This window comes from Cottoperca gobio, chromosome 5 (assembly GCF_900634415.1).
Source record: "Cottoperca gobio chromosome 5, fCotGob3.1, whole genome shotgun sequence".
Lineage (NCBI taxonomy): Eukaryota > Metazoa > Chordata > Actinopteri > Perciformes > Bovichtidae > Cottoperca > Cottoperca gobio.
The window spans coordinates 18,076,297-18,095,353 of NC_041359.1; the positions used below are offsets into that span (position 1 = coordinate 18,076,297).

At 41.2% G+C, this 19,057-nt stretch overlaps 1 protein-coding gene across 1 annotated transcript in view; it reads left to right on the forward strand.

The window, feature by feature from the left end:
- The first annotated feature begins 419 nt into the window (after nt 1–419).
- Nucleotides 420–19,057, forward strand: part of col7a1 (collagen, type VII, alpha 1) — a 61,885-nt gene continuing 43,247 nt past the window's right edge. Inside the window, 24 exon segments of the mRNA XM_029432609.1 lie at nt 420–459; nt 7,420–7,492; nt 7,585–7,765; nt 7,878–8,034; nt 8,136–8,229; nt 8,347–8,505; nt 8,630–8,787; nt 9,119–9,248; nt 9,828–9,947; nt 11,494–11,582; nt 11,584–11,650; nt 11,830–11,949; nt 12,043–12,186; nt 15,184–15,300; nt 15,591–15,737; nt 15,874–15,999; nt 16,119–16,265; nt 16,701–16,823; nt 17,041–17,307; nt 17,487–17,630; nt 17,757–17,888; nt 18,052–18,198; nt 18,625–18,756; nt 18,850–18,999. Coding sequence (XP_029288469.1) covers nt 7,429–7,492; nt 7,585–7,765; nt 7,878–8,034; nt 8,136–8,229; nt 8,347–8,505; nt 8,630–8,787; nt 9,119–9,248; nt 9,828–9,947; nt 11,494–11,582; nt 11,584–11,650; nt 11,830–11,949; nt 12,043–12,186; nt 15,184–15,300; nt 15,591–15,737; nt 15,874–15,999; nt 16,119–16,265; nt 16,701–16,823; nt 17,041–17,307; nt 17,487–17,630; nt 17,757–17,888; nt 18,052–18,198; nt 18,625–18,756; nt 18,850–18,999 — 3,115 coding nt within the window. The 5' untranslated portion in view covers nt 420–459; nt 7,420–7,428.

Here is a 19,057-nt window from a genome sequence, read left to right on the forward strand (position 1 = left end):
ACCGTAAATAAAGGCAATCTGCCTGAAATCACTGTGACCCCTAGCTTCCTTTTTTTAGCCTACCTGAAGAAAAAACCCCTAAAATTATGAGGCTAATGTTTCAGCTCCACTTGGTAACATGGGTTGCTTGCAGGCAGGAGCAGAGCAGGGAGGGACAAGAGGCAAAGATAATGAGGAGGGGAAAACAAGCAGAAAGGGAGAGCTTATGACTCTCCTTCAGGCATCCCAACAAGTCTGGACTGTTCTGCTGCTGCATGTATTCAGCTCAGTAAGGCACGCGTTTACAGTCTCCTGCAAGGATGCAGCGACAGGAGTTCAGTTATTAAACTACAGTGGATGATCGTGGATCTGCCTTGAGCTGTTTTGAAGCTTTGACACTGGACACCGGGGACTGGGAATACTACTGTCTGCCCAGACACTGCACGGAGAGCTAGGGCTGGATATGCCACAGGTGGAAAGGTGAGGAGCGGCAGGCTGTGGCCCCGGTGCACGGAGCAAAGATCCCCAGGTAAGATGAGGTAGAAGCGGGGAACTGAGCTCGTGCGCTGGGCTCTGTGGCAGTCCTTGTTTCTAATGTGCATTGGCCTAATAATAGATGGGAATACCGGTGCCATTCGGTATTGAAGTTGTGTACAATTTGTAAGGTGCATTATTCTAAAGGATATTCATCATTTGCATTTATGGATTACAATGTATGTCGCCATTAATTTGCTCTGCATGTTCATGCTGGTAAGCGATAACTCTTATATTGTAGGGACGGAGAGCATTTATCTGACTTGTAGCCAATACTCTACTCTTCAATATATTGCTTCCCTGCAGCAAAAGACTTGGCTTTGAACAAGACCGAGCAGAACACTCATTTTCACCCTTTCTGAAATTTAATTGATCATAATCCCGCAGACCAAATCCTCTGAGTAATCAGACTAAAAAACAATGTAATGCATTTTTCAATGTAACAATGTCTAAAACGATTAAAACCCCTGTAATTATACTCCTTTGCCCTTGCTAACACTGCCTGACTCTGTATTAGTGTTATCTACAGTTGCACAGGACAACTGGGGAGTGTACAACCAAGTTGACCTCAGCTGAACCCATTTAGTTATAGAGCATTACTCTTGGCTACTACACACCATGATGCTGCACACAGGAAGGGCATCTCACTCCTCCACTTCCTCCTCTGCCTTTGTGTCCCGATTGGTTTCAATTGTGTGTTCCACTTCTAAGTGCATCCATGTCTTTGCTGTGGTTTGTCTCTCACGCAGCAACAAGAAAGAAATTCCCTATTGGCATGGCATGTTTTTAATAATGTCTGAGTAACCCTTTAGCAGGAGTGATTAGATGCTTCCTCTCTGTCTGACCTTCACCATCCCACCCTCATCTTACATCTTTACATGCAGCCATGCTTGGTTAAGGTTTTGGCATGCCACTTTAGTAGCGGATGCTTCTGGACTGATCCCAAGTGTGTCATCTGAGGACTGCTGCTGGTTACTGTGTGTATGTGTGTGTGTGTGTGTGTTTGATGTGTTTGATGTGTTTCTAAGGGAACATGTTCTGTTTCTTCAAGAGAACATTTCAGCTCTTTATAATTTTTTAGGAATGATACTTTTAATAGTTTTATCAACAATGTGCCTTTTTGTGGAAAACTTGTGCAGGCAACTTCTATTTTGAGTAGATATGTGTGTATTCTGAGTGTTACTAGTGCTTCAATTACTTATGTTGGATTCAATTAATTAGAAATGTTTACTTTTTGTCTCCATTCATTCATGTCTTTGAATGAGAATGAGATGACCCATTACTACTTTATTCCATCTGGCTTTTGCTAATAGTAGTACAAAGCTTGTGAAATACTTTGAAACTTGTTCCAACATGGGGTCACAGAAGATTTTATTACTTTTGTTTAGTTTGGATGAAGAAACAGACTAATAATCCATTACTGGCAGATGTGAGACATGGTGTTATTGACCTGAGGGTAGAGGTCAAAGGTGACAGCATCATTTTATCTTGATTTTGACCCCCAGAAAGGCCTCATAGTAAGGCTTTTCTGTTCTTGCCACCAGCAGCTTTTGGCATCCAAGTACACAAAATCCTGGTGTGTGAGCAAATTTGCAGGAGACTGTGGTAATTTACTGTGACACCCCGCCCTCTTTTGACCCCTCCATCCCCTTGTCCACTTGTGTCACTCTCTGTCCCCTGATGACTGATGTTATGCTGAGGGAACCTGGCTCTTACCCAATCCTGCACTCTGTCACATTGCAGTGGCCTGTGGCCTGCCACCCCCCTGGGAGAATGGCATCTCTACTGAAAGTACAACTCTGTGATCCTGCCTGAGCTGAGCTTTCAGAAAGCAGCCTCTATACAGCTCCCACCAAAAGCCCTAATCTCTTTTTCTTCCTGTCCCTGAAAACTCCTTTTCTTCCTCTGTCAATGGTGTTGTGTAAAGGTTGTTTTTTCACACTAAGTCCTCCCTTGACTCCAGTTGAGGATAGCTTTTAGCAGCTCTTTGCCACTAAGATATTGACCTTTTAACCCATGTGTTTTGTTTTATTCCCAGGTGGCCTATCGTGGGTGTGGCCATAAATCAGTTACTTCATCCTTTTAAAATTCCAGGTGTGGAAGCCAACCTAGGAATGTACTTGATGAATATCTTTACATATGCTGTAATAAAATAGGAACATATAAGAGGAAGTTGGTTACTCCCACAATTGGCAATGTGATTTAGCCCGGTGCATTATTTCAACACTTATTTGAAGATAAATACCAGCAGGATTGTATGTACTGACAGATTCGAATATGGCCTGAAAATAGAGTAAGGGTTGTGGGTATGTTGTGGGAGTGCCAGGAAGAGGAAGCAATCTGTTCTTCTTTGAGATACTTTTAACAGCTTTAGTTTTCCTCTGGTGTTTTTAATGGCTCTCGAATCATTAATGCCTTTCAATTATGATCTGTTAAGTTAGCCAAGATAAGTGCTCAAAATAGGCTGTGGGTAGGCTATACCATGTGGTCTTAAAGCCTGGCTTACCTAATGAAACCAGAAATAAACATTGTTTCATTAGATTGCATACAGGAAAAAGAAAAATAACATCAATGGTGAGCAAGCTGTTGTGGCCCGTCAGGAGCTAATTGTACATAATTTAATTTTATAGTTGCAGAAGTCTTAGGAAAAAGGGAAAGGGGCCACACATTTGGAACATATTAAGCTAAATGTGTGCTTCGTGTTCAGGACAAAAACTCTGAAACTGATAAAAAGACCAGATATAAGCTCATTCGCTTTCTTCCCGAGACTTAGATTAGAAGACTGATACAACTCTCATATCTGTAAATGTTTAGCTACAGCCAGAAGACATTTAGCTTAGCCTAGCATAAAGACTGGCGACAGGGGGCAGACAGCTAACCTGGCTCTGTCCAAAGGTAACAAATTCCACCTGCCAGTGCCTCCAAAGCTGGCTTATGTGCCAAAGTATACGTATTTCTTGGTTGGGTGCAGTGATTAAAACCATAACGTTGTTTTTGCTCTTTAGTTTTTCTCCTAATTAAACAACTGAGATAGCAGTTTCTCCCTGTTTTGCTAAACTAAGCTAACATGTGGCTGGCTTAGCTATATATTTATCAGACAGATATGAGAGTGGTATCAATCTTCTCATCTCACTTTTATCAAGAAAGCAATCTTCCAAAATCTCAAACTATCCATACTAGCTGTTGTATAGCCATAATAGTTGTATTACAGCACTACAACACAGTGGGTGCCCTTTAATGTAGTTTTCTGTCTTGCTGTGAATGTTATCAAGCCTGTCGGCATGTATCAACTACAGCTGTCTCATGTGGGCTCGTTCTCATGGGAGGACTCTGACAGTCTGGTTCAGGTCAGTGTCCTGACCAAATGGCAGGCAATGGAAACGACCAAATTCCAGATGATGTTGATTTTCCTTGCATTCCTATACAGGCTCAGAAAATCATGTCTGTCTGCCGTTGTCCTGCTGCTCTCAATTATACATTTGTTTTCATCAACTTAAATGGTTTCTCATGGTTTTGATGCTGGCGATGTTTACTCTAGCTACCATTGCTCTACAGAGTAGATCAGAGGTTTTATTTGTTGGCTCAACATCTGTCAGCTATTTGCAGTAGCCGCTGTGTCGTGCATCACCTCTGTGAAAATGTGAATAGAGGTGGTCATGAGAAGAAATGCCCCACATGCATATTGGATTCATCACATAAGAGCTTGGCTGTTACTGGAATTGGATGAGAGTGATAGTTTTTGATCATAACTTGTGAGCAGTGGTTCTTGACACTGATGTATATATATATATATATATGACATCATGTCTCAAAGAAGAGCAAAGATCTGATATTGTCCATAAGGTTCTGTAGAATGGTATGATTCACTTCTCTCCTGAAACAAAAAGAGGCCAATCTGGTCAAAGGTCTTTCGAGGACTTTATCTGCTCTATGACGGCAACTCAGACCGGGAGAAAGATGTAAAGGCTGCATTTCATTATTGGCTTTGCTCTCTGCATATGTATCTTAGTGTACCACATATATCCTTTAAAAATGTATAGGCACATTTGTTATTAATTTGTAATTAAAAGTATTAATATGTTAGGAACCAGTTGGTGTTTGGCACTGAGCATTGTTGCAGATTTGTTCATCTTAAATACATTTTCTTCAGATTGTATGCAAGACACCTGTGACAAGTTTAGTCAGTAATGAGAAGACATTGCAGCATGAAGCAAACCTTTATAATATAAATGTCACATCAGTGGTGGTTAATATTTGCATCCGAGTGCTTTCAACATCAGTTTAATGCAGGTTAGGACCCTCATTTTAAGTTTATCTTCAACATACATGAGTGGCTATTGGTTGTAGTTTACAGTATCTTGTCATTTCAGTTTTGTCAGATCAACATGCACGTCTTTGGAACTCAGCAGATATTTGTTAAACACCATTCATGCATTCATCTGTTTTCAGCTAATTTAATGGCTGTTCCTTTTTTTTGACACAACATGCAGTAAATGTCACAGAGAAAGACTTCCATCTGTGGTGTACGTCTGGACCACAACTATTGAGAGCAAATGTCAGACATCTATTTAGTAACAAAGCAGGGAGCAAATCTAATTTAATTTTCACTTTATAAAAGATGAAAAATCATATAGTTACTTAAGTAATCTTAAATATAATCCACAAGGATGTAATGTTTGTATTGATTATTTTGTTAACTCTTAATTCCAGTCGAAACAGGATGAGGCGTATGGGCAGAGATGATCAAAACAAAACAAAAATCTTGAGTTATTACAAATTCAGGATTTTGTTTTTAGACCTCAACATCACAAAGAAAATACAAAGCAAGAACATTTACAGGGTAAAAACAATAAACACTACAAGTAGGCCTAATAGTAGGCTAAAACAAATAACAGATAATATTCATCATTACATTGCCCAATGTGTTTCCAACATACATCGATTAGTGTCAGGACGGACAGAAGTAGAAGGCAATGAAACGACCAAAGGTTTGTCTGTGATGCTTGCTGTGTTGTTCTTGAGAGATCGTGTAAATCCGTCTTTCCAGTTGAGAAATAATAATCTTGCTGACAACGCCACTAAAATGAAGTGTTTTAAAGAGGAAAGGTCACCCAGAAGTAAGATGTGGGGTGCTTAGGATGTCAGATATCCTGCTCATTACTCACAAACATAATTATTCAAGTAATTCATTGTTGGTATAGACGCAGAGTTTTCATGCTAAGTGTTATTGTAATATTGTTCCTGGCTTCAGTGTGCATATTTTGAGATCATCTGCCATGGGCTTATAAAACAGAATTCATCATTACATTAGAGCTTTCTAATTTCCGATTAGGAAACCATCTCACATAGTGAAGGGCAACATTGGAGTGGAGTAAGCTATGCAAGGAATAACACTGTTTTTTGATGGTATTTGTGTACATGGCGGTATAATGGACACACTTTATGAGTGAATGGTTTGTCATAGAAACACTCAGAATAATATTAACAGGTGTTAATGTTTGTTTAGGCTGACAGATCAGCTTCATATCCCGGCCTTAACTTGCACTACAAGCTCCAGTTTTGAACATTATGCTAGTGTAGGAATGATCCATTCAGAGTGCTAATACAATGCTAACACACTGAAACTGTAACATGCAAACATAAGACTTTAAGCAAACCTGTGAAGCTTAACTGGTATAATAAAAGAGAATTCAGTGTGTAGTCAGACATTTAGAACAAGACAACGTGTTCAAAGGAAGGAGGTTGGCAGGCAGGATATCAAAGATGCTAGTTGGTTCAGAACAGGTACAGGCAGGAACAATGGCTATAACTCTAAAGAAACATAGACACCCTGACAAATAACAGGACTGAACTACCCTCAACATATGCTGAGGAACAAAGGACTAATGGGTGGAAACTGGAAAGTGAGAAGATCAGGTGACTTGTAGGAACAGGAAATAGGATGGAGTTGATTAGTAAGTAGGGATAACAGTGTTTTATCTCACAGGAGATGGTTACAACACTCATATGACATGAAGACACAAGGAATGGATGAGTAGTAGTTGTCATAAAAACATGCCCTTCAAACTCTGCAACCATTGATACTGAACATTTTATTTTTTTTGACCTACTAATTAAATCGAATTAAATATTTATGGATACTTAAATGGTCTCGATGTAAGACAGTGAATATATGCTTCATTTATGTGAACACGCACTATAAACACACTATATGACACAGTATGTTAATAGTGGACTGCACTGTTTGGTCACATTTTATAAAAACAACAGTGAAGGCTGAGGTCTTACGCAATCACTAGAGTTGATGCAACTAAGGGATAACAATGACACTTCACATTTTAAAACACTGACTGATCTAATACATTTAAATGAAGCCAAAGGGCTTTTCATTCAAATTTAAAGAACTGAAAATACAAAGTTTTATTCTCTGAATATTCGGTGAATTTGAACTGCATACTTTTTTTAAAGTGTCTTTTGTATTGGTTTTAGGTTTAAGGAAGACAAAGATGTTGCACAAGAGAGCAACTTATTCTTCACAAAGCAACCCCCACACAATATATAATATAAATAATATAATATATAAAATATATAATATAATAATATAGGTGTAATATAAATAATAAAAAAAATCTAAAAAAATAACAAGAAACAAGAACAAATATTAAGCTCTAGACTTGTTATAAATGATCAAAAATAAGTAAATGAAAAATGTCAATGTTCTCTTCAAAGTGTGTGCACCCTCCAATCCAATGTAAATTAAAAAATATATAAAATAGATGTTGCTATTTACAGAAAATGTAAAAGTGGTATAATTTCATAATTGTGCAATGTGGTCAGAATGGTCTGTATTGAGTTCAAATAGTGTCACACATAATAAAAAGGTTTATGTGATCTTTGTGTGCCCAGGTTGTGAAGATGTGGAGCTGGTTTTTCACTGTGGCTGTCCTGCTGTCCTCCATGAAACGGGCTGAAGCTCAGGGTATAAATGACTGTAATTCTCCTCCAAACTACTATCAGCCCCAAGCGATCTTTATGTGCTCACATGCATTTTCCATCGCTTTGTATTTGCAGGCAGGTGTAATAATGTGCAAGCTGCAGATATTGTTTTCCTGGTTGATGGCTCGTCCAGTATTGGCCGAGCTAACTTCCTGCAGGTGAAGGGCTTTATGGCCGGAATCATCAAGCCTTTTGCCAGCTCTATCAGTGACTCAGGGATCCGGTTTGGCGCTATACAATACAGCGACACCTCCAGGTGACTGACAGGATTAATATTTACCTCATTACTTTCCTGTGCATGCAATGACAAAGATGATCTTACAGCAGGTGCAGAATTATGTATTTAATGCACATTCCTCTCCCTCCAGAGTTGAATTTACATTTTCTACCTACCTGGTTGACACTGAGCTGGTCAACGCTGTAGAGAATCTGAACTATAAGGGTGGAAACACACGCACTGGTGCCGGTCTCAAGTTTGTCGCTGATAACTTCTTCAATCCTGCATCCAGTCGGGATGTCCCAAAGGTCTGAGGAGCAGTCATTGTTTGTAGTTTTGTAATTAATTAAAACTGCATATTTAACATAGCACTTCTTCTTGTGATTGTATGTGGGTCTTTAACTTTCAGATCACAATCCTGATCACAGATGGGAAGTCACAAGACAGCGTGCAGGAACCAGCACAGAAGCTGCGCAGTCAAGGAGTGCATGTTTTTGGAGTCGGTAGGTGTCTCAACTGCAGTCTCTCTCTCTCTCTTACATTTTGGATTTTCTTTTACACTTGCCGATAAGCCACTTTGATTTCTTTTTTACTTTGCCAATGTTTTTGTGGTTTGTTAGGTATAAAGAGTGCAGACAGGAATGAACTGTCTGAGATCTCGTCCCAGCCCAGCAGTGATTTCACCTCCTTTGTTGGGGACTTTAAGCTGCTGAACACACTTCTTCCTCTTGTGAGCCCCCAAGTGTGTTCCAAAGCAGGAGGTGTCTATGCTAGTGATGGTATGTTGGTTACCTTTAAAAACACGCGGATATGTGTCTGACTCAGACTTTATTGTCAGATTTTATACCTGCATTTAATTAGATTTATATCTCACCCTGCTTCCACCTTCTCCTCTCCCTTCAGAGGCGTTTTCTGGTCCGTCCAACATTCAGTTCACAGCCCAGACGTCTGATACTCTCAGGTTTCGCTGGAGTGCAGCAGGAGGGCCTTTGAGTGGCTATGTGGTCCAGTATGTGCCCCTCTCCGGCCTGGGTCAGCCTATCACTGCAGAACTGCGTCAGGTGAGTCCAGGTGTTGGAAGAATATTCCTGACACCTAAAGATGTCCTAAATTGAAGAAGCTAATTGCAGTTTTCGGAGCCAAAGTCAATCCTGCTTTGCGAGAGAAACGCGGGCCGTCAGGTTGAGTATAAACATGTTTTATGGGTGGATCTTTTTCATGTAGATGCTGTAGAGATTAAAACTTGGCATAGCAAAGAGTGAAATTCCCTTCGCTGGCAGACATGATGACGATAGAAGAATGTCATGGCTCACCCATCTATTTCAGTCATTCACTTTGCAAAAACTTGTCTTAGGCTTGACTGACAAAAATGACCTTGGTCTGTCCCTGCAGGAGACTCTCTCCGCCAATCAGAGGACTTTTTCCGCACGAGAGCTGAGGTCAGGAACCGACTACCTGGTGACTATCATCGCCCAATACCCCAACAGTGTGGGGGAGTCTGCTTCTGCCAAGCAACGAACCAGTGAGTAAAATATGAAGGACGCAAATATCTTCTACATATAGACTGTATAACATGTGGACGTAGTCTCTGTGACTACCAGAAGAGCTGTTGTGAAGCTCAATTCCGGTGGCTCCTGCCATCGCTATCTTGGCTGTGTTGACTCCGCCCAACTCCCGGCTAATCCAAAAATGTGCAAAGAGGTGGATCGTCGGAAGAGCGTGCCCAGGTGACGCAGCGGCTAGCAACCTGTGACGGCCGCATTTGTCACTCAACGTTTCCCACCGTTTGTTTTGCTTAACTTTAAGCCTTAATATTATTGAAAGGGTACAGTTGTAATGAATGGGAAATAAGCTATAGAGACCAAAACAGTTGTGTGTACCAGGCTGTAAACACATTTATTTCTGCTGTAAAGTTGGACATTTTAACAGGGGTCTATGGGTATTGACTCGCTTTGGGAGCTAGTCTCAAGTGGCCATTCAAGGAACTGCAGATTTTGGCACTCATTGGCTAACGCAGCCTCTCACACAAGACAGAACCCTTAATGTTGAACTTATCACAGCCATACACCTGCAATGTCTTTTCTCCCCCCTCCTCATATAGGGTCTTTGCCAGGGGTTACCAGTCTACGCCTGGTTCAGGCCGGCTTCTTCTCTCTCTCTGTGGGTTGGGACCAGCCTTCGTCTCCTGTGCAGGGCTACAGACTCACCTATGGACCACGAGGTCAGGCACACAGATACCTCTGTTTCTATTTCCTGTCTACCTGTCTTTCTCTTTCTGTCCGCCTCTTATCTGACTTGTGAATTTGTGTTTCAGTAACACTTACAGTACATTAGCAACATCTCTTCAAGTGAACTCGAACAACAAGTACTGTTGTTGTCTGTTGTAGCAGAATTATCTTGTCACAAAAATCAATCTTGGCAGATGGAATGATCCCAGTAGAAATGAAGGAGGCAAAGAAGCTATAGTGGTCAATAACAGTTAACCTTTTGCGGCGAGTTGCAAACATATCGAGACTGTACAGCAGTCAAGGCGAAGTATGTGGAACATGAGCTTCTCTCACACCTTGCCTCCTTCAGGCACTTGCAGTCTGTAAGGACTTTTTATTGCTGAATCATTACCTAAAACATCAAATACATTTATCATCACCAGACTTGAAATTAAGATAGACTGTTAAAACCTTCACTTATGCCACGGATCGTAAGTAATTTTGTCCTTACATTTCTAGAGACAGGGTGTGGCATAGATCAAAACAGTGTCAAGATGTCTGGGTGCTTATGCCGTGACTCAGGAGAGAAAAGTGGCCCCTGGGGGCTGATATAAACAGTTTCTCCTTCCGAACATGTGGCAGGAGTGCCAGTCTCACATGGTGCTCCTTCTGACTAGTTAGGCTGTCACATGTGCGAGTGTATTGAGTGTAAATGAGGACAGTGTGTATCCTGTAACGAGAGGTGTGATGTTTCTACCTGTTCTTGTGTCTGCCAGTACTCGCTCATATAATTCAAACAAACAAGACAGATACTGACAGACACCTAAGTTCATACAGGACATGCAACTGACACACACACACACACACACACACACACACACACACACACACACACACACACACACACACACACACACGTGTTGGCTGCCATACTTAGTCTTTGTGCTCTCAGAGGAAAAGGAGGTTAAGTTAATAAAGTGAGGGACACATTCCATACTTTTTAATATCTTGTCAGCTGATTAGCCTCATGACATACTATCTAGTAGGGATGCACCGATCCGACTTCTTCAGTGCCGATACCTGGGCTTTGGTTATCGGCCAATACCGAGTACCGATCCGAAACCAGTGTTTAATTAATAAGCTGTTTGCCTCACTGTGTGGAAGTGTGTAATTATTTGATGTGTAAGACAACATCAGGCTTGACTTAAACATTGCTTTCCTCATTTTGTAAAACTAAATGTAACAATTAAATACATGGATATAAATTTACTGAATTGTTGTTTTTTCCAAATGTACTATTCACAACTATTACAATTCACGCGTAAACCTTTTTAATGCAGCAACAAATGGGTCAGAACCTAAACTGGAATTAAAATTACAGTATATAATGTACATGATGTATTAACATAGAATTGAATTGAATAGAACAACCTTATTGTCATCGATACATTGCATCCGTCCGATATAGTATAATTTGTCACTTCTATTAGAACAGTAATTGGTCTTCTGCATGCCCTCCATGCCTACTTGATTTGTCTATTGTGTCTATTGGAAGAGCAGGTCAGCCAGCAGCTCAGCTGTTGGAGCAGTCTCTGTCTGCAGAGTCCACATCTGTCACCTTGGAGTCACTTCAGCCCGACACAGAGTACTGTCGTCAGCCTCTACCCCCTGTTCCCCCGAAACTCCGCATCCCCGTCCATCCTCAACGCCCGCACATGTGAGTCCATCCTGTGACCCATTGTTAATGCCTTTGATTCTGCTATTCGATGATGGTAAATGCTTATAATGTGATCATAATCAGCAGACGCAATATAATACACTCAGTGTTAGACACAGTATATGTACGTAATACAGTACAGCACAGGTTGGACATGTTCATGTTTTTGCATGTGTTAGTGCGCCTTGAGGCAGTGGAGCAGCTATCAGTGGAGACGGAGTCAGAGGGCAGTGTTCGTGTGCGTTGGAGGGCCGTCAGCGGTGCGCGGGCCTACCGTCTGGTCTGGGGACCATTTACAGGTCAGGACAAAGCAAACACCAAAAAACATCTGGCATTTCTGCCAGTTAGTATTGGCATACACATAACATCATTGTTGTTTTCTCTTCACAAAGGTCGAAATGTGGAGACGGTGGAGGTTACTGATGAGTTTCACACTTTGTCCAGACTGCAGTCTGACACTGAGTACATCGTCACCATCATCCCGCTGTACGAGGGCAACACTGAGGGCCCTGTAGCAACGGCCAGGTTTAAGATCGGTAAGTGTAGCTCCAGTTGTTTATCACAACACCAAACATCTGCTCTCTGTGTATGTTTCTCTGTGTTCATTGTACCGTCTTCCCTCTCAAAACTCAGTTACACACACACACACACCAAAATGCCACAATACATGCCACATCATGCGTTCCTTTTCGAGTTTCTTAAATGAGTAATTGCAGTAAAAATAATGCTTGTTGAAGAGGTGATTGCTTTCTTTTGTGCCCGGCTAAGTACAGGGAGATGGAGACAATCTTCTCTGCTGTTTGTCTCTCTTGTGAAAACCTTGGCATATGACTGTTTAGCTCTGTTTAAGGAACATTTCTCGCAAACCTACACACTGAGTATACACGCACACCATCTGTCTCTCGTGAGTAAGTCCCATATGGTGTCACTTCAGTCCAGTGTTACTTGAATGAAGGCTGAGTCACTGCAGAGTCCTGAGCAGAAAACCTTTTTGTGACTTAGTTCTGCTATCAAACAAGTGAGACATATACAGTGCTGTGCATACTGCACACCCCCGTAACTTAAACTTTAGCCGAGCTTGTTTCTCTCTTGTTTGTTCCCGTGTAAACCAGCAGAGTAACAACTATTTGTGATGTCTGTGGTTTGTGACGAGTCGCCTGTTCCTTCTCATTAGGAACAAATGTTGAGTTTTTGTTTTAGCGAGGACCACATTGAATAAAGCCTTACTTTTTATTTGCAAATATATCATTACTATATTAAGCAATACTATTAAGTTCTTAGGTGTAGGAGGCCTAACATTAACTTAAAAACTAAGTATTAAAGACTGAAATGTTAATGGATTTTGGTATGTTTATCTTATTCCACATTCCCAACCACTTCAATAGCTCTTTGTGGCATTCAATCAAGCAAAACATGTTGAATGTGTTAGTGTATGTATAGTCTGACATCAGTAAGGGCCTGCTGCTCAGCCATCGGTCTGGTCTGGTTTTGACCTGTGTGCTTTCCACTGACACCTGGCACTTTCTTGTTGATTTGTTGTCATGTTCATCACATGAACAAGAAAAGACCTGTGGAAGCATACAGAGAGAAAGTGTTCACGAGACTGACCTGTGTGAGCATTTCTTTGAACCAAGTCTACTACCCATGCAGCCTCGGGGCAGAAAATCAAAACCTTACTGACTCCTTTATTTAGCTGTCAGTGATAGAATATGGGCACCTCCTCCCCAAAACAGTTGTTTCTTTCTTTCTTTTTTCAACAGATTCCTGAACCCTCAGAGCACATTTTGTATGTGAATATGTTAAAAAGCTGCATCTGGCTGTTGTGCAGATGAATTGTGGGTTTGGATGGGATGTATAATTATGAACACTTACTTGGTTTAGTTGCTCTTTGTTGTTTCGCACTGGTGCCAGTAATATGCTACAATTCTGATTTATATTTCTTTTCACTCCTAATTGAAACTCTACAACACTTTACATAATGGCAATTGACAGTGACTGTATCACAATTATTTTCCAATCAGTCTTGTAATTGTCTGCTTTCAGTGAAAGACATGATGCCATACTAAATTGGATGCGTCAGGGTGTGACATACAAATTACAGAAGGACGTGCACATGAGGCTGTGGTTTCTAGGTCTCACCCTTTCAATTATATTAAGGCTTAGTCTTCAGCAGAAATCTGAGTAGAGAGAAGTGTGCGACATTTTGTAAGCATCAAATGAAATCTAAACAAGTAACTGCTACTGCGGCGTGTGTTTGTGGTCATTAAGTCACATGTTGGTTACTGTTGGTTGAGCTTAAAGAAGCTGGCAAAACATTTCTTTATTCAGCATTGCTCGAGTTGTTTATATTAAATGATATCTTTCCACAAACAAAATAAATGACATGTTTGAGATTACATAATCACACTTCAGCCACCTGAGTTGCATGTATGGGCAATGCAATTAGTTTAGCAACGCATTTCTCAAGTCCATCTTAATATAATACTCTCTCCATACTGTATGTATGTTGAACGTTTTTCAGTTACTGGTTGTTGCAGTGATTCTTACCTGTGATGGTGCCCTATAAGAGAAGGTTGCACACTGACCAGGCACATACTAGTTTCTGCAGTTCTCCTATTTATTCTGTCCTGGTGGCACAATAGATCTGTAGTCCTAGTTGTGTTGCTAGGTTGTATTGCCCAACATAGTGGGTTAAGCATGCTAACCTGCTAACATAGTAAGTCATTTCAGTGTGCATACTATCATCATTCACATCAACACATTTATTCCATTCCATTCAAATGAATTAATTGCAATTTCTTTGCTTCAATCAACTGTGTAATTTGTTACTGAGCTCCCATTCATATTACCTACTGGTCACAGGCGCAAACTGCCAAACAGGAAGAGCTTCTAATGGGCTTTATAGTAGGGGACAGAGGGTGGTTTAGTACCCCTTTAGTATCCTAAATGATCTATATTGTAGATATTGATTATATTATTATCTATACTGATTTTACTTATTTGTTTTAATTGATTATGCACTAACTTGGGTTTGTCTGTAGGAGGAGATTTCTGTTTAAAAGCAAGGGGTAGAAGCTCCTCAGGGGAAGTCCATTGTTAGTAGTTAGTTCAGGTGCTGACCTGCGGGAAGCTTGCTGCTAGCTGCCCACTAGCCGTGCTAGCCAAGTTAGCCTAGCCTAACTTTCTTTTGTATAAAGTTTTGTTTTTTACATCCTCACCAAAACCCGCCTGCCTTTTGGTGTTATGTAAACTTGAAATAAAACGTACACCAGGTGAAGATTACCTTAAAATTTGACTCATTTAGACTAAGGCCTCATGCGACCTTCAGCTAAACTTTAGCCTGCATTTTTTGCACAGGAAAACTACTATACAACTAATACACTTTTCAGTGTACATATATGCATTTCAGTATTCTTTGAAGAAATGTGAATCTATCCTATAACAAGTTTCATTGATAGGTTGATGGGAATAAAGCTTTACTTATGACATATTACATGATAACATACAAATTATATTGTATGTGTTTCCCTCAGAGCGTCAGGAGCAGCAGGTGCTCAGAGCAGCTACCACCGGCCCCTCCACTATTCGCCTCACCTGGAGAATCATTCAGTCATCTCGAGGGTACCGCCTGGAGTGGAAGGAGGGGGAAGGTCAGATGTGCATGTCACGCACACGCTCAAACATTCACTTGTTATATATGCTATATATATGTGTACTGTATCATGATGATTTCATTCATTGTTTTATTAGTATTAGGACGTATATACTGATACTGTCGGTATATATTGAACATTAACTACAGGAATTTTTCTTGTTTTTCTTGTGTATCATAATTAGACTACACCTGCATTGCATTGTGCAACCCTGTATTGCTTAATGACAATAAATCCTTGACTCCTTGAATAAATCCACTGATCTCGGACCGTTGCTCTGTCTCCAGGAGGCCGTATCCAGAGCCTGACCTTTCCTAGAACCACTACCAGCTATGAGCTAACAGGCCTTCAGCCCAACACAGAATATATCATCACCCTGTACACCCTGTTTGAAGGTCGTGAGGAGGCCACACCTGTCTCCACCACATCCAGAGGTCAGTACCTCCGCCTGAGGGCACTCTGATTCATTGTGGGTTGATTTATGGGAGTTGACCTCTGAATATGCTTTCCTGTAGAAATGTTTGACATTTTCGGCATTTTTCACAATGTCTAAATCCTCTGGTGTTTCAGAGGAACAGCCAGTGGGGAGGGTGTCCAACCTGAGAGTTGTGGAGTCCCTGGGCAGTACTGTCAGACTCGGCTGGACGGGTGTAGCCGGGGCCACACAGTACCGCATCATTATCCTGAACACAGAAGGTACACTGACTGATTTCAATTCATTATTTTATTATTCATTTAGATTTCTTTTAGCGCTTAATTACGATTGAAAACACGCTTGTGAAAATAGTGTCTCTGTTTGTTTAATGTCATGTCAGGGGGATCGGAGGAGATCCGGATTATCCCTGGAAACCAGACGACCCTTGACCTCAGAGACCTGACAGTGGGAGTGTCTTATGGTATCAGTGTCACAGCGCTAGTGGGAGAAAATGAAGGAGACCCAGTCACTGTCTACATCAAACCAGGTGTGTTGAGCAGTGACACTGTACTGCTGTGTGCAATGGCCAATCCCAGATAGCAGATGACTGAAACTCCGATCAAATTCTTAATGTCATTTGTTCAAGCTTTTTACCCTGACATTTGACATACATTTGCTACAGATGTTGTGATCAAAGTCTCTAATTTATCTTGCAATATCAACACCACTGGATCTTTTTAAATGCTGTTCACAGATACTGTAAATGAGTGTATTATGTATACATGTGTATAACTAGCTGAAGGCACGTTACCCAACATATGTGTCCGTCTACATAGTTGTGAATATCTTTGACAGACCATAGCCTTGGTTGGGATTTATTTTGTCAACCTGCTGTTTCTCTAGAAGGGAAATACTCGGGCTTGCTTTCTTAAAAATATTGATACATTTTTCCACATGAGGCCCTGTATGTTCTTCATTTCAGAGCAAGGTGCTGGCAGAGTGACTAACCTCAGAGTGACAAACGCAAACAGTCGGAGACTTCGAATTGCCTGGACAGGTGCTACGGGGGCAACAGGTTACAGGGTTACTTGGAGACAAGGCAACAGTAAGTGCTATATGTAGTTATGTGTTTGTGAGTTTATCCTTTTGAATCCTGTATTCATAATTTACGTCAAATTAAAGCTACACGAAAGCTGTATTGTTAGATCTTGTTCCTTTTAAAAAGAAAAGACTGTAGATTTTGAAGCTTTGTTTTATATCTTTACTTAATAGTCCGTTTTTTATGTGCATGATTGTATATCTCCTCATGTTCTGCCTTGCAGGTGCAGAGCAGTCCCGTATTCTGGCGGCTGAGGCCACATCCTTCACTATCGACGGCCTTCAGCCAGATCAAGCGCTGGTAATTGGTGTTGCATCTATGGTTGATCAACGCGTTGGAGAGGTGGTCACACTGTCTAGTAGGACTAATCCCAACGGGGGATCAGTGGCTGGCCTTCGCATCGTTGACGTCACAGCTCAGAGGATACGCATTGCATGGTCACGTTCTACTCGGGCAACCGGCTATAAGGTCACTTGGCGCAGTGATGCTGGTAAGCAGACACAATATTCATCCAAGTATATGATAACAGGGCAATATAAATAATCGTAAAACTTAAATGTTTAGTTTGGGTAGTGATCTGGCGGTCAGCCTCGTCTATCATGTATCTGTAGTTGGAGTAAGACACACATCTCTACATTTCCATCTCTCTGCCATGACTTGCTGGTGCAGGAGTTGAAACAACTCGTAATGTGGCAGCTGACATCTCTTCATTCACCATTGATGGACTACAGTCAGATTCAGCCTACAGCGTATTAGTTTCTTCACTCACTGGCTCTCGAGAGGGAAATCCTTCCACCCTGACTATCACAACAGGTACCACACTGAATCTGTCAAACACACATTATTGCTGTTGTCCAGAGTGTCTTTTGTGAGAAACTTGGCTGTGAGTAGGGGGATACAAAGAATAACTTACTAAATGTTTCCTGTCCCGACCTTCAGAGTCGGATCAGTCTGTGGTCGGGACTGTGACGTCACTGCAAGTCCAGGAGGCCCGTGGAGAGGTTGTCCGAGTCACTTGGGTTGGTGTGCAGGGAGCAACGGCTTATCGTGTGTCATGGAGGAGAACCGACGGTAGATCTATTGCTGGTCCATTTTACTCTTGTGATAAAACCCACTATATAGATCTCACATCTTAGTGCAAGAATCAAAGTTTCTTTAAAACCATCAAGTTTAATGAGAAATAAGTCTCTTCTGTGACGGCTGTTTTACTACTCATTGTTATGTGCTGCTGTAGGTGGTGAAGAGAAGAGTCAGGTGGTGGGGGGAGATGTGACAGCAGTGGATTTAGACCGCTTGGACCCAGGAGCCCAGTACGAGGTGCGGGTCATGGCTTTAGTACAAAACAGAGAAGGATCCCCTGTGTCTGTCAGAGTCACCACACGTGAGTCCCGTCTTCCTATATTCAGACATTATATCAAAGTTCTGGCAAGTTTGAATAACTGTCAAAAGTGTGTAGTATGAATGTAAGGCTTTAGAAAAACTAAAGAACAATAGATGCATTTAACAGTACTTGATTTTTTATTTTACAAATGTTCACAAAAGCTGAATATAGAAATGTATAACATATTGCATTGTAGGCCTCAGTAATTGTCTTGTATAAGTCTTACCCTAAAAGTATGCCAATATTTCGTCACTAAGTAAAGCCTTGAGAATCACTGACTCGCCTTTGAACTTGTAAGTAAGCTTGGGAATACTGTGTGAACCGGTTTAATATGGCACCATATGCAAAACCTTATATTTCAACAAATGTTTTAGATGAAATTGTAAATTGAATGTCAATGCTGCTTCTCTGTATCCGTGTATACAGCTGGAGCCCCGTCTCCCTCAGTACGTATCACAACTTTACGGGTGGCGGAGGTTACCCAGAATGCTGTGCGACTTGGCTGGACTCCACTGCCTGGCGCCACAGGATATATTCTACGCTGGAGAGATGAGACAGGTGAAACATGTTATTATATGTGTTATAATTCATTTCTTTAAGACTCCTGCCTGCTCTACAGTCCTATAATTTGAACTGGTTCACATCTCTCAGATATTGGTCGAGGCTTGTCTGTCACGCTCCCTGCTGCGTCCAGCTCTTACCAGGTGAATGGGCTGCGTTTGGGTCGTCGTTACCGCTTTACCGTGCAGCCAACCTTTGAAAATGGATTGGGAACTGAAAGCTCTGCTGATGAACGCACTGGTAACACACCAGCATAACCTTTTTTATATATTTACCATACCTATAAATACCCTTCTGA